The 24163-nt window shown below is 35.5% G+C and overlaps 1 protein-coding gene across 3 annotated transcripts in view; it reads left to right on the top strand.

Moving 5' to 3' along the window:
* The window catches only part of CADM2 (cell adhesion molecule 2), a 1065284-nt gene that overhangs the window by 952424 nt on the left and 88697 nt on the right, over positions 1–24163 (top strand). For all 3 annotated transcript variants that reach the window (XM_074333327.1, XM_074333317.1, XM_019745437.2), the window contains one exon: positions 22487–22665. In XM_074333327.1, the coding sequence (XP_074189428.1) occupies positions 22487–22665 (179 nt within the window). The remainder of the gene's footprint in view (positions 1–22486; positions 22666–24163) is intronic.

The raw sequence follows: 24163 nt of genomic DNA, 5'->3' as shown, positions 1-24163 counted from the left end.
GTGATGCAAAAAAATGGAGAATTTTAAGGTAATGAGTAATGCTGATGATGACAAAGTTTAGTGTGCGATTGTGGCTGAGGTGACGCTAACAAAATAATTATTGGATGTAAGGATATCAGAGAACTGAGAGGTCAAGATATTGGATGAGTTATAAGGTAAATATTTAGGTGAATGAATTTTTAGAGACACTTTCTTGTTCATGTGACATTCTCTTTTAACTTCTCTCAGACCTCCTGAACTTCATCACCTTTCTTTTCTCATCTACAAAGTAAAAGATATTCAGTAGTCTGCTCTTTTTGTTTTCTTTATTTGAGCTTGGACACTTGCTGGTCTCCAAATTCTCTTTGTAAAAAATTCCAATCCTGCCCTCTACCCTGATTTCTAATTTATCATTCCATTATTGCTGGATGGAGATGTATTTCTTAATTTTCTTGTAGCATTTGAATTCAGCATGTCCTGAAATGAAATAATCAGCTTTCCCTTTCTGCTATATCTCAATTTGTTTTCATGCTGGTTTATGGTTTGTTTGTCTGGTTGGTTGGTTTTGCATGTTATTTTCTCCTATGTTAGGACTAAGATTGCTCCCATGATACAAATCGAACACCATATATAGAATTTCTTATCTCTCTTCCTAAACGTCATACATTTTCTGGCTCCAAAAGTCATATTTACTTAAGAACTCTTCTATTATCTATTCTTTGTTTTCCTTTAGTATTACTCCAACTTCATGTAGAACCTTGTTTTCTCTCTTCAGAAACCCACCTATGGTTTCTTCATTGATTTTCCTCTTTCAGATATTTCACGTCAGTATATGTAAACAAAACTCTGATCAGGAATACTCACTACTTAAGAGCCATAAAAAAGTATTATCATTTTTCAAGAAAGTCTAGATTCTTTACTCTGGTGTTCAAGGCCCTTCATTGCCTATTTTAAATGTACAGGGTTTTTTGTTTTGTTTTATTTTGTTTTGTTTTTTTCCCTCACATCTCTACCCCAAATTTTCCTATTTCTTTGCTTTTGTTCATACTCCTCTTCAGGACCAGGATTTTTCCTGCACGTTTCATTCTCTCTTCCATATTAATGGAATTATCAGTTTTGTGGTTTGATACTAAAATGATACTTTTGCACGTTCAGTGTTTTGTCCTGTACATTTTGTCTTGGATAAAGCTACTTAGAAGCCTATTTGGTCTTATTTCATCATATCAACTTACATCTTGGCTTCTGATTTTATTACCTCAACTCAATTATCATCTCAAGTACTTTTAAATTTACTCTTTCCTAATTCATCTTAGCCCATAGCAATTTTACCTATTAACTGTATTCTGTTTTCCTGGCATTCACCACATTTAAATGTGTCTGTTCAACAATGTAGGGCAAACGTCAGCATCCATCTAGTTCCTGACTCTTCTTGAGTTGGCAACTTTCATTTCTACCAGTGAAAATCCTATCATAATTAAAGACACTAATCAAAAGTTACATCTTTTATAAGGCTGTTGCAATGTCTTTAATTGAGTGTGATTAATGTTTATGATGTTTTATAACTCATTTGTGCTATTTACCATGTCCTGCCAAGTGCTGTGGTTGATGACATATATCTACTATAAACTACTAAAATATAATATCACAGAGAACAGATACTTATTTTATTTTTCTTATGTTCTTCATAATTCTTGGTTTAAAACTTGCACAGATTTATTTATTGATAATTGTTTGCTAATAATAACATAAACTTTTGAGATTCTTCCTAGTCAAGAATATATACACTTTAACTAACAACAGCAAAAACTGTTTATTGATCTCTTATCTGTCTTGAGATATAAGTATAAAAGCAGAACATTTTCTGGTAATTAAGCCCATCAAGATTCATTTGAAGACACTCTACTATTAATGTTTCTGAACTTTTGTTTTCCCTTGAGCAAAACTATACCTATAAAGACAGGCACATAAATGTTTCATTGCTTATGTTTTAAAATGAACTTAAATTGTGATAAGTAAAATACTTAAAGTTAGGTTGGCAAACAGTGTAAGTTATATGATGTTTTAAGAATTGCTCCCATAAAAAGTATGATATCAATATCAAAAGTAAAAGGAAAACAAATGTCATTCCCATTAAGTTACACAACAATCAAACATGAGAGGGAAAGAAATCACAGCTTGATGTACTTTCCAAGAGCTTAGATTTTAACTATAATTAAGAATATGATTGAATATATGTAGAATGTTATCTACAGACTATAGGTTCAGAAATGCCTCCTTTGATTCTCAATAACAAAATACCCTTTGTGTACCTTTAAATTTGAAATGATCAATGTATAAATAGCTGTACAAAAAATCCCTTTCTATTTTTTTCTGTTTAGCTAACACATTCTTTGCTTCCAACAGACTCACTAAAAAATTATATTTTAAATTGGTTTCACAGTTTTAAGAAAGGCTACTCCAGGAACTTGCTTTGTATTTATATTTTAAATTTAGAAAAGGAGCAAGCAACCCCAGCTTCTAGTTTTTCACCCCTTCTTTTTTTTTTTCTTTTCTTTTTCCTCATTTGGTTGGCAATGTTTGGTCTGTGATTTATGGCCATAACTTCATCTACCCAATGAATCTTCATCCTCAGAAGCCCAAAAGCTTAAATTTTTCTACGTGAACCCAATTTCAAACTCACTTATCAATTAATTCGCATTTAATATTTCTCCTTCCATTTCTCTAAAAATGTGATAGCATAAACACTGAGAGTTTTATGTATACATGCTTTAGTATAATTTCTTAATTTAAAAGTTTTTGCTTAAAGCAGAAAAAGGGATCCAAGGTGTTTACATTACTGCTAACATCTTCTTTCACATTAGAGTAAAATTAGGCTTTAAAAACTCTCCCTGGTATTAAAACTTCAATCACATGTACTGCCACCTGTGGAATTTCTAAACTGAAATAAAGGCAGTAGTCATTTTCATGTGCCACATATGCATAAATACATAAGGCACTGAGTTATAATATAAATTCCTGCGTTGTCTTATATTAAAGGAAATGCAAGACATGGATATCGGCATACACTTTCCTTTTTCTTTGAGCCAGAACAAGATGTTTATTTGTATGCTATCACAGTGACATTTTTTTTCCCTTTCATCTGGGAAAAATAAGTTTAATTTTCATGAGACTAATTTCAGTATTAAACCCCAACATGTACTGTGCTTCTGAAGAAACTCAAAGAGGATATAGCCATTTGGGAAAAGGAAGATACTGGAGAGTATATTCATCCCAAATTTTGGAAGTCCTTTTACTCCTGTCCATTTCTACAAAGACACCAGAAGAATTATTTTCCTAGGAGACCTACATTATGGAACTGACTTTCCCATAACTGAACTGCTTATTCTTTATTCTTCTCCTCAGGCATGAGCCTAAAAGAGAATGAGAGCCGTGAAGGCACAGCAAGATTCTACACTCATCTATACCTAGGGAGTGTGTGGCCCCGTATACGGTTGGGAGAATTGGAGGGACTGTTGCTATGGCATAACTTCACAGAATAAATGCCCCAAAGACTAACTAAAAAATTTCAGTGGAAATTAGGAATCCAGTTTGTATCTGGTTCAAGATATTATTAATAAATACACTGGTACTCTGTGAAAGTTGTGTCAATTTTTTCTAACACTAATTTATAAATAATGAGTCATTAAACATATTGGAGAATCTCTTATTAGGTATGTACGAGAAAAAAAAATGAGTAAAAAAAAGGTTTTAAAATATCTGTTAAGATAAAAACAACTTCTCAAAGGCCTTGGAATACAAAGGCCTTGGAATACATGCACGGGCACATTACTTTATTTTTTCACTCATATGTTCTTGTTGTTTTCTGTTGTTTCAGGAAGAAACTGCTGCAAAAACATCTGTAGATGCATAGGAAAATAAAACATCTTTTTTAGCCCCATATACTTGGTAATAGAAACATAAATCAAATTTCATCTTATGTGGACTATTTTAAACTTCTAATTACTTGGGCTTTTAAAGGAGGAACTGTGGATTGGCTATATCAATGTTCTCAGTGGAGTTAAGCAGTGTTATCTCATGCCTGATGCTCTGTCACTGTCCCGCTACTCCTGGTGACTAGCTCCTATCTTTTTCAGCCTTATCACATAGGAACTCTAGACTGGAACTGCTTTTTAAATGATCTCCTTTGGTTGCCTGAACAGCAGGGAAGATTGTTATTCATTTGCAGCAAGAAACTCAATCATTTCTGGGTTCCAATTAGAGCAAGCCTAGGGGCCCTCTTTATTAAGATGAAACACAAATTGTATCAAGACTTGCTAAACCACTTAATATTTTTCATGGTGAAATTAAGAAGCTTGAAGATTTTAAGTACTAATTGGAATATGTGTAGGTTATTTTTAATCGATGCATAAGCTCTCTCTTTTTTTTCATTTAGAAAATATCAAAAGTATCTTTATTCATAATAGCCAAAAAATGGAAACAATCTAAATATCTAACAACAGGAAAATGTATATATAAATTGCAATATATTCAAAATATGAAAATCTCCTCAACATAAAAGGAATAAACTATTTTTTTCTTTTTTTTTTAGTTAAAGTTTATTGGGGTGACAACTGTTAGTAAAGTTACATAGATTTCAGGTGTACAATTCTGTAATACATCATCTATATATACATATATATCACATTGTGTGCTCACCACCCAGAGTCAGTTCTCCCTCCATCATCATGTATTGGATCCCATTTATCGTCATCTACCATCCCTCTCCCCTCTTACCCTCTGGTGACCACTAAACTATTGTCTGTGTCTATGAGGTTTTGTTTCTTCATTTGTTTGTCTTCTTCCTTTGTTGCTTTCATTTCTATATCCGCCTATCAGTGAAATCATATGGTTTTCAACTTTTTCTGTCTGACTTACTTTGCTTAGCATAATAATCTCAAGATCCATCCACGTTGTTACAAATGGTAATATTTCATCTTTCCTTACGGCCGAGTAGTATTCCATTGTGTACATGTACCACAACTTCTTCATCCATTCATCTATCGAAGGACATTTGTGCTGTTTCCATGTCTTGGCCACTGTAAATAAAGCTGTAATGAACATTGGAGCACACATGTCTTTATGGATAAATGTTTTCAGATTTTTTTGGTAGATACCCAGGAGAGGGATTGCTGGGTTATACAGTAATTCTATTTGTAAATTTTTGAGGAACCTCCACACTGCCTTCCATAGCGGCTGCACCAGTCTGCATTCCAACCAACAGTGTATGAGGGTTCCTTTCTCTCCACAGCCTCTCCAACACTTGTTACTATTTGTCTTGTTGATGATAGCCATTCTGACTGGGGTGCGGTGATATCTCCTTGTGGTTTTGATTTGCATTTCTCTGATGATTAGTGATGTTGAGCATTTTTTCATATGTCTATTTGCCATTTGTATGTCCTCTTTGGAGAAATGTCTCTTCAATTCCTCTGCCCATTTTTCAATATGGTTGTTTGTTCTTTTGTTGTTGAGTTGCATGAGTTCCTTGTATATTTTGGATTGTAGCTCCTTATTGGAGGCACTGTTTGCAAAAATCTTCTCCCATTCAGTTGGTTGCCTCTTTACTTTGTCGATGGTTTCTTTTGCTGTGCAGAAGCTTTTAAGTTTGATATAGTCCCATTTGTTTATTTTAGCTTTTACTTCCCTTGCCTTTGGAGTCAAATTCATAAAACGCTCTTTGAACCCAAGGTCCATAAGTTTATTATCTATGTTTTCTTCTATGCAGTGTATTATTTCAGGTCTTATGCTTAAGTCTTTGATCCATTTTGAATTAATATTGGTACATGGTAGCAGTCCAGTTTCGTTCTTTTGCATGTGGCTTTCTAATTCTCCCAGCACCATTTATTGAAGAGGCTGTCTTTTTTCCATTGTATGTTCTTTGCTTATTTGTCAAAAATTATCTGTCCATATATATGTGGTTTTATTTCTGAGTTCTCAATTCTATTCCTTTGGTCTATGTGTCTGTTTTTCTGCCAATACCATGCTGTTTTGATTATTGTAGCTCTGTAGTACAAGCTAAAGTCAGGGAGTGTGATACCTCCAGCATTGTTCTTTATTCTTAAGATTGCTTTGGCTATTCGGGGTCTTTTGTGGTTCCAAACAAATCTGATGATTTTTTGTTCTATTTCTTTAAAAAATGCCATTGGGATTTTGATGGGGATTCCATTAAATCTGTATATTGCTTTGGGTAATACGGCCATTTTAACTATGTTGATTCTTCCAATCCATGAGCACGGAATGTCTTTCCATTTGTGTCTTCTTCAATTTCTTTTTAAAATGTCTTGTAGTTTTCAGCGTATAGGTCTTTCACATCCTTGGTTAAGTTTATTCCTAGGTATTTTAGTATTTTTGCTGCAATAGCAAAATGAATTTTTCTTTTTATTTCTTTTTCTGGTATATCATTGTTAGTATATAAGAATGCAGTGGACTTTCGTACGTTGATTTTGTAGCCAGCAACTTTACTGTATTCGTTGATTGTTTCTAATAGCTTTTTGGTGGAGTCTTTAGGGTTTTCTATATATAGCATCATGTCATCTAGAAAGAGTGACAATTTAACTTCTTCATTCCCAATTTGGATGCCTTTTATTTCTTTCTCTTGCCTGATTGCTCTGGCGAGGACTTCCAACACTATGTTGAAAAGCAGAGGTGATAGGGGACAGCCCTGTCGTGTTCCTGAATGTAGAGCAAAGGGCTTCAGTTTTTCACCATTAATTATGAGATTAGCTGAGGGTTTGTCATATATGGCCTTTATTATGTTAAGGTATTTTCCTTCTATACCTATTTTATTAAGTGTTTTAATCATAAATGGATGTTGTATCTTGTCAAATGCTTTTTCTGCATCAATTGATATAATCATATGATTTTTGTCCTTTATTTTGTTTATGTGATGTATCACATTGATGGATTTGCGTATGTTGAACCACCCTTGTGCCCCTGGGATGAACCCCACTTGGTCGTGATGAATAATCTTTTTAATGCATTGTTGCATTTGATTTGCTAGAATTTTTTTTAGGATTTTTGCATCTGTATTCATCAGAGATATTGGTCTGTAGTTCTCTTTTTTGGTGTTGTCCTTACCAGGTTTTGGTATCAGGGTAATGTTGGCCTCATAAAATGAGTTAGGGAGTATTATCTCTTCTTCAATTTTTTGGAAGAGTTTGAGCAGGATTGGTATTAGATCCTCTTTGAAGGTTTGGTAGAATTCACTAGTGAAGCCATCTGGTCCCGGACTTTTGCTTTTGGGAAGGTTTTGGATGACTGATTCAATTTCATTACTGGTGATCGGTCTGTTTAGATTTTCCAGTTCTTCATGGTTCAGCCTAGGAAGGCTATATGTTTCTAAGAACTTGTCCATTTCTTCTAGGTTATTGAATTTGGTGGCATATAGTCCTTCATAGTATTCTTGGATGATCCTTTGTATTTCTGTGGCATCTGTGATAACTTCCCCTTTTTCATTTCTGATTTTGTTTATTAGTGTCTTCTCTCTTTTTATCTTAGTGAGTCTAGCCAAGGGTTTGTCAATTTTGTTAATCTTTTCAAAGAACCAGCTCTTTGTCACATTAATTTTTCCTATTGTCTTTTTGTTCTCTATTTCATTTAGTTCTCCTCTGATTTTTATTATTTCCTTTCTTCTGCTGACCTTGGGTTTCATTTGTTCTTTTTTTATAGTTCTTTAAGGTGTAATGTGAGGTTATTTATTTGGGATTTTTCTTGTTTCTTGAGATAGGCCTGTAATGATATAAATTTCCCTCTTAAAACTGCTTTTGCTGCATCCTAAAAATTTTGGTAGGATGCATTTTAATTCCCATTTTTTTCTATGTATCTTTTCAACTCTTCTCTAATTTCTTCTTTGACCTGGTCATTCTTTAAAAGTATGTTGTTTAATCTCCATGTATTTGTGTTTTTTCCTGCTTTCTTTTTGCAGTTGATATCCAATTTCAAAGCCTTGTGATCAGAGAATATGCTTGGTATGATTTCAATCTTCTTAAATTTGCTGAGGTTAGTTTTATGTCCCAATATATGGTCTATCCTTGAGAATGTTCCATGTACACTAGAAAAAAATGTATAGTCTGATGTTTTAGGATGAAGTGCTCTATAAATGTCAATTATGTCCATTTCATCTAATGTGTCATTTAGGGCTGCTATTTTGTTATTTATTTTCTGTTTGGATGATCTATCCATAGCTGTCAATGATGTATTTAGGTCCCCTAGTATAATTGTGTTTTGGTCAATTTCTCCCTTTAGTTCTGTTAGTAGTTGCTTGGTATATTTCAGTGCTCCCTGATTGGGGGCATAAATATTGATGACTGTTATGTCTTCTTGTTGTATAGTCCCCTTTACCATTATGAAATGTCCATCTTTGTCTCTTGTTACCTTTTTCACCCTGAAGTCTGTTTCATCTGATATCAGTATAGCTACACCTGATTTTCTCTGGATACCATTTGCTTGGAGTGTCAATTTCCACCCTTTCACTTTGAGTCTATGCTTGTCCTTGTAGCTGAGATGTGTCTCTTGGAGACAGCATATGGTTGGGTTTAGTTTTTTGATCCAATCTGCTACTCTGTGCCTTTTTATTGGTGAGTTCAGTCCATTTACATTTAGGGTGATTATTGATATGTGAGGATTTCCTATCATTCTATCTTTAGTTTTCTGGTAAGACTGTGTCTCCATTGTTTCTTTGCCTTTTTGTTGTTGTCTATTATTTCTGTGTGGTGGTATTCTATGATGTTTCCCTCTGTTTCTTCTTTTATTACAGTATATATTTCAGTTCTGGATTTTTTTTTTGAGTGGTTACCCTTAAGTTTATGTAAAAGAAAGTTTGATATTTAGAGCATTCCATTTTTTTCAGCATGCCTACTTTGTCCATGCGCATATTCCAGTTCAGGCCTTTACTCTCCCCCTTTTTATGTTTTGGTTGCCACAAATTGTCCCTGTTGATGGTGGTCAAATAGCCTCCTTTAGTATTTCTTGTAGTGCAGGTCGTGTATTAGAAAATTCTGTCAGCTTCTGTATGTTTGAAAGGGTCTTTATTGCTCCTTCATAGCTAAAGGATATCTTTGCTGGGTATATTATTCTTGGCTCAGAATTTCTCTCTGTCAGAGTCTCTCTCTCGTAGAGTTTCTGCTGAGAAATCTGATGATAATCTAATGGGCTTTCTTTATAGGTTACTGTCTTCTTTTCCCTGGCTGCCTTGAGGTTTCTTTCTTTGTCGTTGGTTTTTGACAGCTTCAATACAATGTGCCCTGGAGAAGGCCTGTTTGGGTTGAGGTAATTAGGTGTTCTATTTGCTTCTTGGATTTGAGGATCCAGTTCTTTCCACAACTTTGGGAATTTCTCGTCAACTATTTGTTTGAATATACTCTCTGTTTCCTACGTCTTTCTTGTCCTTCTGGTGTGCCCATTATTCTTATATTGCTCTTTCTGATGGAGTCAGAAAGTTCTTGTAGAGTTCTTTCATTTCTTTTAAGTCTCAAGTCTCTTTCTTCTTCCATCCATGTCATTTCCAGGTTTCTATGTCCGATGTCACTGATTCTTTCATCCAGCTGGTCAGCTCTACTGTCTAAGCTGGCTATTTCGTTCTTAATTTCTTCTATTGTGTCCTTAATCTCCAGAAATTCTATTTGATTCTTTTTTAAAATTTCAATCTTTTTGGTAAAATGTTCATGTTGTTCTTTGATTGTGTTTCTGAGTTCATTAAACTGCCTTTCTGTGTTTTCTTGTCTCTCGTTGAGTTTTTTCAGAACTGCAATCTTGAATACTCTGTCATTTAAATCACATATTTCCATATCTTTAAGTTCATTTTCTGGAGACTTTTCACTTTCTTTCTGAGCTGTCTTGTTGCCTTGGTTAGTCATGGCAATTAATGATTTATTATTTCTCTTCCTAGACATCTACAGGAGTGGGTTCTGCAACAGGTTGATAAGAAGAGGTCTTTCTTTTGTTTTCCAGTACATCTTGGTAGAATGTTTTATTTTCTCTTCGACTGCAGCCTTTTTTTCTCTCTCACACTGTAGTGTTATATTTTCTCTGCACTATTCCAGCTTCTCACACAATGAGGGAATTCCCTGGAAGGTGGGCTTCTCCTCTGTTAACAGTTCACCTGGGTCATAGGACACCGCATCCCTGTGGTAATGCAGAGAGCTTTTGAAGTTCCAAAGCTCTTCTTGCACCAGATTCAGAGCCCGTGTATTTCAGCAATTGTTTACTCCTGCAGGGATCCGCCCAGATAGGTGGGGCCAGGGGCGGGGTGAGTTTTGAGAGGTGGCCCAGAGCAATGGCTGCGACCACCACCACAGCCAGTTCTGCTTCCACGGCTCCCTCCCCTTTGCTGGAACTAGTTGGGCTGTGAATCTGTGTCTGCAGACCACAGTTCTCAGAACTGCAAATATTCTGTTCTTTTGATCTGACACTGTTACTATTCTGCTTCTAGCACTGGGCAGGTGGGGGCAGGGTGCGCTCTGGGAGGGTAGGGAAGGGGGAGAGCCTAGTCTCAGTGCCTAAGGTTTCCATTCTCTGTGGCAGTGAGGGCTTAAACCACCGTTTTCGGCCTTCTTCCCTCAGTTTTTTCTCTGAGGTCTCTGCTGTAAGCATTGGGTTCAGCCGTGTTGTGTGCTGTCCCCTCAGCCCTGTGGGCCATAGTCGGAGCCCTGGAAGTCCGAGTTCTTCCCCCTCCTGCAGCTGCGGTAGTTCCAGGATGCAGTGAGTTCAGAGCACTGAGCTTGGTCTGCGTCCTGTGCCTGCACGGCTCTGTCTCCACACTTCCCCCTTCCCTCTTTCCCTGCTCACGCAATTTGCCCACCTTTAGGTGAATTCAGTAGTGAGACTCTTTGTCTTGCCTGTCTGCTGCACAGGGAGTCCTTTGTGGAGTTACAGTTTTTCAATTTGTTGTAAATTCCATGGGAGATTTCCAGAGGCTCACCTCACGCAGCCATTTTGATGACGTCAAACTATGATGCATAAATTCTAACCTCCATTTTGTGAAAATTGCGTTTTATAGTGCTAACTTTTTTTGTCATCTTGAAGGTTTACCATACATTGTAAAATCAAGAAGTCTGCAATATGCCGTGACAGCAGTGACTTATAGTGCTATGATCTCCTGTTAGTCATCTTTGCAGGTGTTTTTTTCATCATTTCCTAAAAGAGAGCTTTAAAAAACAGAAAGTAATTTTTTCAATATAGACTGGCAACTTGAATAATTTACGTAGATGTTTAATTCATTTTTATATATACAATTAAAACTATATATATCTAAATGTGATTACATATTTTTCAGAGCCATATGATTTAAGATGTGACTGAAAGATTTTGAACACAAGGAGAGAAAAAATATAACAGTTTAGATCCGGGGGTTATAATTTTGAGTTTATGAAAATGTGTGGATACATGCATATAAATATGTGTGTGTGTGTGTGTGTGTGTGTGTGTGTGTATTTAAAAATCCCGACTTATATTAAGAAAGTATTGCCTCTTAATATAATAAAATACTTCACCTGAGTAGAATATTAAGGATAAATCTTCAAAAATTCAAATTATCATTAATAAAACTTATTTTGATTCTGGGCTTATGTGGCTATGTAGAAAGGACACAACTTCTAACATTTTAGTTATATGCAGTAAGTCATTGTTTTATTGTACCAGGTTTGTCTCTCAAAAGAAGTGAATGGTACAAGATTTTTCAGGCTGTTTTAAAATAAGAATTAGTAAATTCAAATAACTAGCAGATGTGGGCTATATGAAATGACTTCAGTATTGATTGTGTGACTTTCATAAAAGCTGTTATGAAAGGGAGTTGTCTGTATAATTGGATAATATAAATTTTATATTTTCCAATATTTTTGGATAACTAGTTTCTTATTTTATTAATTTTGTTCACAGAATCCTGTTTCAGAAGTTTCATGGGTACAGTACTGATGAAACTGTCCTCTCTTCTTAGAGTAGTTCTTTCGGCACTTTGTCAATCTGCTTCTTTTGATACTATTTCCAATATATATTATTATTTAGTTCACAACCTTTATTCCATTTATGAAATTTTGTCAGAAAAATATAATATTTGTCTTAGAAAAGGTGTCACAGTCATAGGCATCACTTAACAAGACACATATTCTAGTTACATTCTAATTACATTCATAATAACAAAGCATATCTTCAGTATTTCCACCAAAATAAACAAATAATTAAAGCTTTTTCTGAAATAATTTCAGATAATATGAAAAAATCATGTCTAAGTTAGAAAATTTTGTCATTGAAGAATTAGGAACTTAATCTCCGTGTTAGAAAGCAAGAGATAGCAAATGAAGCATTTACTATGGAGTCAGACCAGGGTTTAGATACATCTGTGAATTTCTGTATTCTTATATACCTTAATTTTATTAAAATGGTATGCACCAAAGTGTTCTTGTGAGGATTCTAGAAAATATATGTAAAATATCTGTGCTAACTACCGTTATCAACACATGATGTAAATATTAATAGCCATTCTATTATTTTTTTATTTTTAAAGATTTTTATTAAAATAAAACTAACATACAATATTATATTGCTTTCAAGTGTACACCATGGTTATTCAGCATTTACATACCTAAAGAAGTGATCACCATAAATCCAGCAACCATCTGACACTGCACCATTCTACCACAATATTATTGACTGTATTTCTATGCTGAACATTTTATCCCCATGACATATTTGTTTTATACCTGGAAATTTGAACCTATTATTCCCCTACAATTTACCCCACTTTTTAAATTTTTCAATTACAGTTGACATCCAATATTATATGAATTTCAAGTGTACAGCGTAGTGGTTAGCCATTTATATAATTTAAGAAATGATCCCCCTAGCTAGTCTAGTACACACTTGGCACTATACATAGTTATTACCATATTATTTACTATATTACCTATGCTTTACTTTACAGACCTATGACTATTTTGTACCTATCAATTTGTATTTCTTAATGCCTTCACCTCTTTGCCTTGCCCCTCAAAACCCCTCCCATCTATCACCCCAACAATGTAGTACCCATTTGACACCATACATAGTTATTACAATATCATTGACTGCATTTCTTATACTATACCCTACATCCCCACGAATACTTTGAATTTGTACTTCTTAATCCCTCCCCCTTTCTCACTCACCCCACCAATCCCCCTCCCATCTGGCATCCATCAATATGTTCTCCGTATCTATGAGTTTGTTTCTGTATTGTTTGTTTATTTTGTTCTTTAGATTCCTCATATAAGTGAAATCACATTGCATCTGTCTTTCTCTGTCTGATGTACTCCACTCAGCACAATACCCTCCAGGTCTATCCATGCCACCACCGATGGCAAGACCCTATTCCCTTCCATGGCAGAACAATATTCCATTGTATATATGTACCTACTCTTTATCCACTCTTCCATTGATAGACACCCATGCTGTCTCTACATCTTGGCCATTGTAAACAATGCTGCGATAAAATATGGATGCACACATAACCTCAAAGTAGTGTTTTCAGTTTCTTTGGATAAATACCCTGAAATTGGAACACTAGGTCCTTCTTTTTCTCTTGTTATAGCCTTTGTTTTAAGTTTATTTTGTATAGTGTAAACATTGCTACTCCAGCTTCTTTTTATTTTTTAATTACATTTCCGTGAAATATGTTTTCCCCATCCCTTTACTTTCAGTCTGTGTATCTTTTGATCTAAAGTGATTCTCTTGTAGGCAGCATATGTAAGGGTCTTGTTTTCTTATACATTCAGCCCTCCTATGTCTTTCTAATTGGAACATCTAATCTATTTACATTTAAAGTAATTGTTGATAGATATGTAACTATTGCCATATTATTACTTATATTTTTCATCTTTTTTTTTTTTTCATCTTAAAGAAGTCTCTCTAAGATTACTTTTAATTTTGGTTTGGTGTTAGTGAACTCCTTTACTTGTCCTTGTCTGGGAAGCTCTTTATCTGTACTTTGATTCTAAATGATAACTTTGCTGGGTAGAGTAAGCTTGGTGGTAGGTCCTTGCTTTTCATCACTTTGAATATTTCCTGCCCATCTCCTCTGGCCTGCAAAGTTTCTGTTGAGAAATCAGCTGACAGTCTTATGGGAGCTTCCTTGTAGGTAATTAACTGCTTTTGTCTTGTTTCTTTTAAGGTTCTTTCTTTGTCTTTAACCTTTGGCATTTTAATTATGATATGTCTTGGTGTGGGTCTCCTTGGGTTCATCTTGTTTGAGACTCGCTGTGTTTCCTCAGCTTGTATTTATTTCCCTTGCCAGGTTACTGAAAGTTTCCATCATCATTTATTCAAATAGCTTTCAATTCCTGTTTTCTGTCTTTTCTTTCTGGTACCCCTATGATGTGGATATTGGTACAAATAGTATTGCCCAGAAGCCCCTTAAACTATCCTCATTTATTTGGATTATTTTTCCTTTTTGCTGTTAGTTTGGGTGTTTTCTGCTACCTTATCTTCTAAATTGCTTATTCGAACCTCTGCTTCATCTACTGTTGATTCCCTCTAAAATAGTCTTCATTTCAGTTATTGTGTTCTTTATTTCTGTCCAGTTCTTTTTTAGATTCTCTACCTCCATTTTTATGTTTTCTCTGTCTTTCTTAAAGTTTTCCCTGAATTCATTGAGCATCCTTATAAACAGTTTTGAAGCATGCGTCTGGCAGATTGCTTGCCTCCATTTTGTTGTGTTCATTTTCTGGAGCTTTGTTCTGTTCTTTTATTTAGGACCTGTTTCTTTTTCTCCCCATTTTGGGTGCTTCCCTGTGTTTGTTTCTATGTATTAGGCAGGGTTGCTATGTCTCCCAGTCTGAGTAGAGTGGCCTGATGCAGTAGGTGTGCTGTGGGTCTCAGTAGCACAGTATTCCTGCTTACACGAGCTGGGTACTCCAGGTGTTTCCCTTGTGTAGGATATGTGTGTCCTCCTGTTTCAGCTCAGCCATGGTTGCTGTTTGCACATCAGTGAGAGGGATTGATCCTTGGGCTGATTGGTTGTGACTACAGTGGAGGAGGTGTTGTGCAGTGGCTGACCCTGTAGAGCAGGATTCACTTTACCAGGACTAAGGTGTCTGCTCAGTGTGCCCTTTGTGTGTGTTGTCCCTGGAGGCAGCTGGGTGATGCTCCACCTAGGTCTGAAACTTGCTACAGGGTGTGCCAGTTTAGGGGCCTCCTGGGAGGGGCCCCAATGCAGGCCAAGTTCAGTGGCAGCCTGTGCCCTTTCTGGAGCCACCTGGCATGAGACACAAAGCAATCTGCAGTTGGCTGCTTCCCACCCTGGGTTTGAAGGTGCCTTGAGAGTCCAAGCCATGAACCCAGTCCAGCTATCACTTTTGCTGGGTTTAGGGCTGCTCAGCCAGTGGTATAGGACATGACAAAGCCAGATGCTATTTGTTTGGGTTTGAAAATGTGCGAGAGATTTTTGTAAAGTCCACAGCAGGGGTGTGCAAACTGCAGCCCACTGGCCAACTGCGGCCCGCAATCCATTTTTTAATGGCCCACAGCAAATTCCAAAAATATATTTAGTTTACTTAAATAAACCAGGTGAGGCAATACATACTTCACCTTGAGTGATTGACTTGGCTGTTTGTGTATTTTACTGCATATGGCCCTTGGTGAAAAATGTTGAAAAAAGTTTGGACACCCCTGGTCCACAGCATCAGCCAAAGGTGGCCATTTATACAGATTAGCCATTGGAAGCAGCTTTGATATGGTGTGGTCCCATAGAATCAGGGCAAACAAACAGTGTTAGCCAATTTGATGGAGACTCAGATATGGTGGTCTCCTGTGTCTCCACTCAGGGAGTGGGAGGGCTCTATAAAGGAACAATGGCTTCTGCCAGCTCCACCATCTGGGAGACAGCTGCCCCTCCAGACCTTGTTGTGAGGCCAGAAAATTTATTTCCTCCCCATATGTCCCTGGAGCCTTTTGAGCTGCTGCTTCAGCACTGCAGCTCAGAGCAAGTGAGTCTGTCAGCGATTACATAAGTCTGTGTGTAGGCGTTTTAAGAGGAGTGCCTAGGAGTGCAGCTGCCCTCCATCTCACTCACCCACAATCTTTGCTGGCTCTCACAGCCAGAAGTTATGGGGACTTCTCTCCCCAGCACTGAAACCCTGGACTGGGGATCCTGGTATGGGGCTAGGACACTTCACTTCTGGGGGTGGGTAGGGGGAGAGATCTCCACAGCTCAACTATCCCTCTGATTTTTAATGGTCACATGCAAGTGTGAGGATGTGTTCCATTTCTCTGTTCCTCCTACAGGTCTCAAGGTGGCTTCTTTTGTATGTCCTTAGTAGGGCTTCAGTTCAGCTAGACTTCAGACAATTATAAATAATGATTGTTCTTTAGTTTAGTTGTAATTTTTATGTGGTCATGAGAGGAAATAAGCACAGCATTTACCTGCACTGCCATCTTGACCAAATCTCTTCTAATAGCCATTCTTATCATTGATAATTATAAAGCATTGTGAAATCTTCAAAGGCAGAAATCCATGATTCAATTATACTTTCTTTTCTAAAGCAGGTTTTGAAATGGGAATTCTTTGCAATATTTTATTCGAAGAGAAGTCAATTTCAATGGATCATTTGTCTAGATTTCACATATAAGTGAAATCATACAGTATTTGTTTCTCTTTGCCTTATTAGTATAATGCCCTCACGATTTATTCATGTTGTTTCAAAAAGGCAGGATACCTTTATATTTTATGGCTGAATAATAATCTATTTTATTTGGAATATTTTTCCTTATCCATTCATCTATTGATAGACACCTCAATTGTTTCTATGTCTTGACTAAGTAAATAATGCTGCAGTGAACATGGGGATGCATATATCCTTTTGAGATAGTGATTGTATTTCCTTTGGATAAATACCCGGAAGTGGAATTGCTGGACCATGTCATATTTTTATTTTTAAATTTTTTGAGTAATCTCTATACTGATTTCCATAGTGGCTTTAACAATTGACATTCCTACCAATTGTGCACAAGTGTTCCATTTTCGTCTCACTTTCTTAACACTTGTAATTTACTGTGTTTTTGGTGGTAGTCATTGTAACAGGTATTAGATGATAGCTCATTGTGTTTTTGATTTGGATTTCCCTGATGTTGAGTACCTTATTGGCCATTTCTATGTCTTCTTTGGAAAAATGTCTTTTCAGTACCTCTTCCCATTTTTTATTTTATTTTATTTTGTTATTAAAATATATGAGTTCTTTATATATTTTGGATATATACCCCTTATCAGGTATATGATTTATAAATATTTTTCTCCCAATCTGTAAGTTGCTTTTTCATTTTGTTACTGGTTTCCCTTTTCAGTGCAGAAGTTTTTTGTTGTTGTTTTTTATTTTTTTTAAATTTTGATGTAGTCCCACATGTGGTTTAGACCCACACACCACACAACTAAAGGCAATGGTTAACCACTGGCTTCTTATTATTTTTGTTTTCTTTTTTCTTTTGTTTTACCTTGAAAACCCTAAGATGAAGTAGTCCAAAGTGAAATATGAGATAGCGCTGAAAGATGAGACTCCCAGACTGGAAAGTACTCAAGCAGTTACTGGGGAAAAGCAGATAGCAAATATGAATAGCATTGTTGCTTATGACACAACTAAACCAGAGCCAGAACGATGCTTAGCATTGGATATACACAAAGGCAGAAGGAAAGTATTATGCTGTGCAACACATTCAATTATAACATAGAATGTAATAAACATGAACCAAGGTAAATTGAACATTGTAAAGCAAGAAATGGAACTTCTAAACATTTTAGGGCTTGATGTAAGTAAACTGAAGTATACTGGAACGGGACATTTCTAGTCAGCAACTACAAAGTGTTCTTCTTTGGAAATTACAAACTTAAAAGAAGTGGAGTGGCTTTATTACTGGGGCAAGATATAGAATAGGCACGTGGGAACTACAATGCAAAGTCTGACTAAATAATATCAATTAGAAACCTGTTAGCATAACCATCATTCAAGTCTATGCTCCAACTACAGAGTTTGAAAGAAAATGAAATTGAAAATTTGTGTAAAAGTATCCAAGAATAAGTTTATCACATACCAAAATAAGACATGCTGATACATGATTGGAATGCAAAAGTAGGAAATAAAGCAGAATCAAAGTCTTCAGAAAATTTGGTGTAGGGATCAGAAATGAAGCAGGAGATAGGCTTTTGGATTTCCACAAAACCAACAACTTGTTCATCACAAACACATGCTTCAAATAACATAACAGACAACTATATACATGGACATAACCAAGTGATCAATATAGAAATGAAATGGACTACGTAATCGGAAGGTAGAGATGAAGAAGCTGTATTTTCTCTGCCAAAACAAGACCAGGACAGATTATGGTACTAACCACAAACTGTTAATATCAAACATTAGAGTAAAGCTGAAGAAGAGCACTGAAAGAATCATAGTGTCAGAATGTAATGTAAATAACATTCGTGATGGATTTAAAGTATATATAAAAAACCGATGTGCACTATTGAACTTAATTGACTGAGAACCAAAAGAACTGTGCACTGAAACTAGAACTATTATAGGGAAGAATGACAAAAGACAATGCCAGAAGTAAAAGGAAAGAAAAATCAAGATAGATGATAGGAGAAACATGACAGATTGTTAAAGACAGGCAAAAGGCAGAAGTAAAAGATGACATAAGCAGGGTTAGAATCCTGAATGCAGTTTTTCAATGACTATCATGGAGAATTAAAGAAAACTATTAAAACGGTCAATGTAAGAAGACAAAAGAGAACAATGCTATTCCTACTTGCAATCTGCTCTTCCCAGTAAACTGCTTGAGTACTTTCCAGTCTGGGAGTGGCATCTTTCAGCACTATCTCATATTTTGTTTTGGACTACCAAAAAAAAAGAGATCTCTACCAGAAGATTCAAGAAGTAAAAGAGAAATTCAAATCTAGACTAGGAATGCTGAATGGCCAAAAAGGAAGTATATTATTTAACCAAAAGAATAACAAATACCTTTGAAGAAGATTGCTATAAAGAAGAACCTTTAATTCTAGAAACTGAAGTAAAAGCTTCCCTGAAAATATTGGGAACAAATAAATCACAGGAGGAAGATGGGATACTAATAGAATTGTTTCAAGTCACAGAGACTGAATCTGTCAACATCCTAACAAACAAGAATATGTCAACAAATATGGAATAAAAACAATGGCCGATAGACTATAAATGTTCAATGTACATCTCAATTTTTAAGAAAGGAGATGACATGGAATGCAGTAACTATAGGATGTTTGTTCTAATTTCCCCTTCAAATAAAGTGATGTTCAAGGTGATGCAACAAAGACTTCTACCTTATATGGAACAAGAAATGCTGGATGTTCAAGCTGGATTCCGAAAAGTAAGAGGCATTTCAGATCTAACTGTGAACATTTGGATACTGGAGTATTCCAAAGAATTTCAGAAGAAGGTTAGTCTATGTTTTATAGACTTCAGTAAAACCTTTGCGTGGCTATGGAAAGCTATGGTTTGTTTTGAAAGTAAAGGATGTGCATCAGCATTTGATCACCTGGTTTGTAAAGTGTGTTGTGGACAAGAAGCCACTGTCAGGACAGAATATGGAGAGGCAGATGGCTTCCGATAAGCAAAGATCTTAGAAAAGTGTGCATTTTATGTCCCTATTTGTTTAATCTGTATGCAGAACATATCATACACAAACACACACACACACACACACACACACACACACACCAAAAAAAAAAACAAAAAAAAACTGGACTAGACTCAGAGGAAGGAAGAGTGAAAATTGGTAGAAGAAATATTAAGATATGCAGATGACACCATTTTGCTGGCAGAAAGTAGCAATGATTTGGAACAACTTATGGTGACAAGGAAAGAATAAAGTGCCAAAGCAGCACTGCGTTTGAACATCAAGAAGACAAAAATCATGACTGCAGAATAAATACTCAACTTTAACATAGACAATGAAGATATTGAAATTGTTAAAGATTTTGCTTACCCTGGTTCAGTAATCAACTCAAATGGAGACCGCAACCATGAAATCAAGAGAAGGCTGAGACTCAGGACAGCAATGGAAGAATTAGGGAAGATCATCAAGAGTAAAGATGTGTCATTCGAGACTAAAGCTACAATCATCCACACACTCATAGTCCCTATTACTATGTATTGTTGCCAAAGTTGGACAGTGAAGAAGGTTGAAAGGAAAAAAAAATAAAATTCATTTCAAATATGGAGTTGGAGGAGAGTGCTAAAGATATTCTGGACCTCCAGAAAGATGAACGAGTGGGTCCTAGAGCAAATTAAGCCTGAAACATTGCTGGAGGCAAAAATGACAAAACTGAAGCTGTCCTACTTCGGCCACATCATGAGAAGTCAGGGTTCTTTGGAAAAGGCAATAATGCTGGGAAAACAGAAGGCAGCAGGAAAAGAGGAAGACCAAATACGAGATGGAGTGACTCCATGAAAGAAGCCACAGGCAGGAGTCCACGGGGGCTGAGCAGGGCTGTGAGGACAGGACACTGTGGACACCACTCATCCACAGGGTCTCCAGGAGTCAACTCAACATCATGTAACACGCACAGTCCCACTTACTTATTTTTGGTTTTGTTGCCTTTACTTTTGGTGCCAAATCCAAAAGATCATTGCCAAGATTATGTCAAGGAGCTTGCTGCCTATGTTTTTTCTAGGAGTTTTGTGACTTCAGATCTTACATTCCACTCTTTAATTTAAGATGACTTTTGTGTATGGTGTAAGATTGGGGTCCAGTTTCATTCTTTAGCAGGGGACTGTCCAGTTTTCCCAACACCATTTAAGAGATTATTCTTTCCCCATTGTATACTCTTGGCTCCTTTGTCAAAAATCAATTGACTGTATGTGTGTAGGTTTATTTCCTTGTTCTATATTATGTTTCATTGATCAATATGTCTGCACTTATGCCAGTACCATATTGTTTTCATTGCTATAGTTTTATAACATAGTTTGAAACCAGAAAGTGCGATACTGCGAGCTTTTTTCTTCTTTTACAAAATTACTTGGCTATTCAGGGGCTTTTGTGTTTCCATACAAGTTTTAGAATTATTTGTTTTGTTTCTTTGAAAACTACTGTTGGAATTTTGATAGAGATCACATTGAATATGTAGATTGTTTTGGGTAGTATGTGAATTTTGACAATATCAATTCTTCCAATCCATGAACATGGAATATATTTCCAGTCCTCTTTTATTTCTTTCACAAATGTCTAATAGTTTTTATTGTGGAGGTATTTCGCCTCTTTGGTTAATTTTTTTCCTAAGCATTTCATTATTTTTTCATTCAATTGTAAATGAGAATGTTTTCTTTATTTCTATTTCTGACAGTTTTTTGTTATACTATAAAAATGTAATTGATTTTTGTATATTGCTTTTATATTCTGCAACTTTACTGAATTCGTGTATTAGTTCTGTGTTGTTGTTTTTGTTTTGTTTTGTTCTGGTTTTTATTTTTTTTTTATTTTTTTATTTTTTGGAGTGTTTTTAGGGTTTTCTGTATGTACTATGTCACCTGAAAATAGAGGCAGCTTTACTTTTTCTTTTATGATTTAGATGTCTTTTACTTGTTTTTCCTGCTTAGATGCTCTTGCTAGGACATCAAGTACATTGTTGAATAAAAGTGGCCAGAAGTGGGTGGGGAGATAGGGGAAGTGGATGAATGTGGTCAAAAGGTGCAAACTTCCAGTGTTGGATAAATAAGTCCTGGGGCTATAATGTACAACATAGTGACTTTTGTTAACAATACTGTATTGTGTATTTGCAAGTTGCTAAGAAAGTAAATCTTAAACGTTCTCATCACACACAAAAAATGTATAACTATATGAGGTGATAGATGTTAACTGAACTTATTGTGATTATTTTGTAATATGTACATATATCAAATCATTATGTTGTGCACCTTAAGATAAGGTGCATGACAGCATTGTATCTCAATAAAACTGGGGGTGCAGGGGAGAGAACTGTCAGGAAAAACCTGTAGGGTGATGAGGAAAGAAGGAGAGATGGGGGAGAAACTTTAAGTAGTTTCAGACAACACTGTATCACAATGGTGGCCCAAGTGGAAAGATATCATTCCTGGTGCCTCTAAGAAAATCTGCTCCAGTAGCCCTATAACAGTCCTCCAGAGATTAGCAAGTAGGAGCCATTAGTGGCTGGATCAGGGCCACAAGACCTACTATATACCAGTGACAACTATAATGAGATGACTCAACAAATTAGTTTCTTAAAACATGTCTGCTTAGTAAAGCAGAATAGAATTAAATTATATTTTCTATACCTTCAACTCTTCTGAGTGAGTGCGTGATGGTTCTTTTGGTATTTTATAGAAGGTATTTCACCTCTTTGGTGAAATTGTTATGCACAAAACAGGTGTTAAAATTTTATAAATTGCTCGATTTACTTAATTCACAGAATATGTAGTATTTATTATTCTTTTCTATCTATATGCATGTTTCGATCCAATAGGCCAGAACCTGTTTTGTGGACAAAGGATGGTGGAGAATTACCAGATCCTGACCGAATGGTTGTGAGTGGTAGAGAGCTAAACATTCTTTTCCTGAATAAAACGGATAATGGTACATATCGATGTGAAGCCACAAACACCATTGGCCAAAGCAGTGCGGAGTATGTTCTCATCGTGCACGGTGAGTACCTTTTGACATCATTATATGTGAAAGAATGAATCCCTTGAAAAACTGTTTAAATTTATCAAAATCTTTAGAATAATAAACAAAATTAAACAGGTTTTCTTTTTCTTTCAGACAGAAGGACTTCTGATAAGTGTAAATATCTCCAAGATTCATTGTTAATATGTTCCAAGTCAAAGTAATAAAATAGAATTACAACATACATACACTAAAAATGACAATTATTATTTATTTTTTTTGTGACAAGTTTTCTTTATTACAAATATATTGTGTAATTTGGGGTGGTGACTATTAAATTACATTAATGGTTTTCTTTAAATTTTACAAATAAATACTTTTAGTTATAAATCAGAACAACGAAAATTATGTTTCCCTGTTTATATTATTATAAAAATGTACTTTATAATCACTATAACTGGTTTGACAAAGAATGATAGTATGTTATTGAGATGCAGCAAAGACAGAGGTATATAATATTAATGATAAATGTGTTAAACTCTTATGAACAATAATTTTAAACACCCACAGCCATCTTTTTCTCCTCTCCACTAATCTCACAATTTGAGTAAATATAACAAAATGGCAGAAAGAAATACCAGTACCCAAAATTAAAAAGCATGTTTTTCCCAACCTCCAAAAGCTGCAATATGTTGTTCCTAAGGTAGCACAAACATATTGTTGGATGGAGATAACTTTTATGAGATTGAAAAATGCTGCAATAAACAAGGTTAGTCATGTTCCTTCATTTAAGGACTTCTCAGAGTTTATTTTATGTGCCAGGGTACATTGTGAATTTCCAGCAGAAAGAAGCATTAGAAAATGTAACATTTTCCTCATGTATTTCACCAAGAAAACCTTTTCTAAGACTAGTGTTGTGTTCTACACAACATGACAGTATTCTGAATGAGTGTTGAATAAAACACAATGCTGTAATAAACCCAGTAGATCTTAGAATTCATGGAAAGGGTACATTTATTTGAAATCTTTCCCCTGAAACTAATTATACAATACTGTAAAAAGTATGGGTTAGTTTTATTTCTTTCCAAAAAAGGATTTTGGGGGTAAAGTCTAATTCTTTAGACAGAGATATGAATTTTGGGGAGGAGGATTAAATTTTTGTTTTTCCCCATGTATTTATTTTGCTACCATACAGGTCAAAATTGGAGAATAACATATTAAGGCAATATTCTACTTCCAAATTACTTTAGTGTATATAATCTCTCAGCTCTTAATACCACTTTGCTATTGAAGGCAAACAAAGGTTTGCCGTGAATAGACTACCCACATATAAACATCTTGAAGATAATAGAGCTGAGAGATTAATTTTTAACATCTCACGAATTGTATACATTTTAACTTTTGTGAAAGATCAGCCTAATCAAATTAGACTGATAAACTGGAATAAAATGTGGTAAACCCTTGTAGACATACCCTGACACACTTACTACCAGAAAAAAATATAATGACCACTGGGGTCTATCAAGGGGATAAGTTA

The sequence above is a fragment of the Rhinolophus sinicus genome, linkage group LG01, assembly GCF_036562045.2.
Source record: "Rhinolophus sinicus isolate RSC01 linkage group LG01, ASM3656204v1, whole genome shotgun sequence".
Taxonomy (NCBI): domain Eukaryota; kingdom Metazoa; phylum Chordata; class Mammalia; order Chiroptera; family Rhinolophidae; genus Rhinolophus; species Rhinolophus sinicus.
Note: the sequence above shows the minus strand (reverse complement) of the source record. Positions and strands in the feature narration are given on the sequence as shown.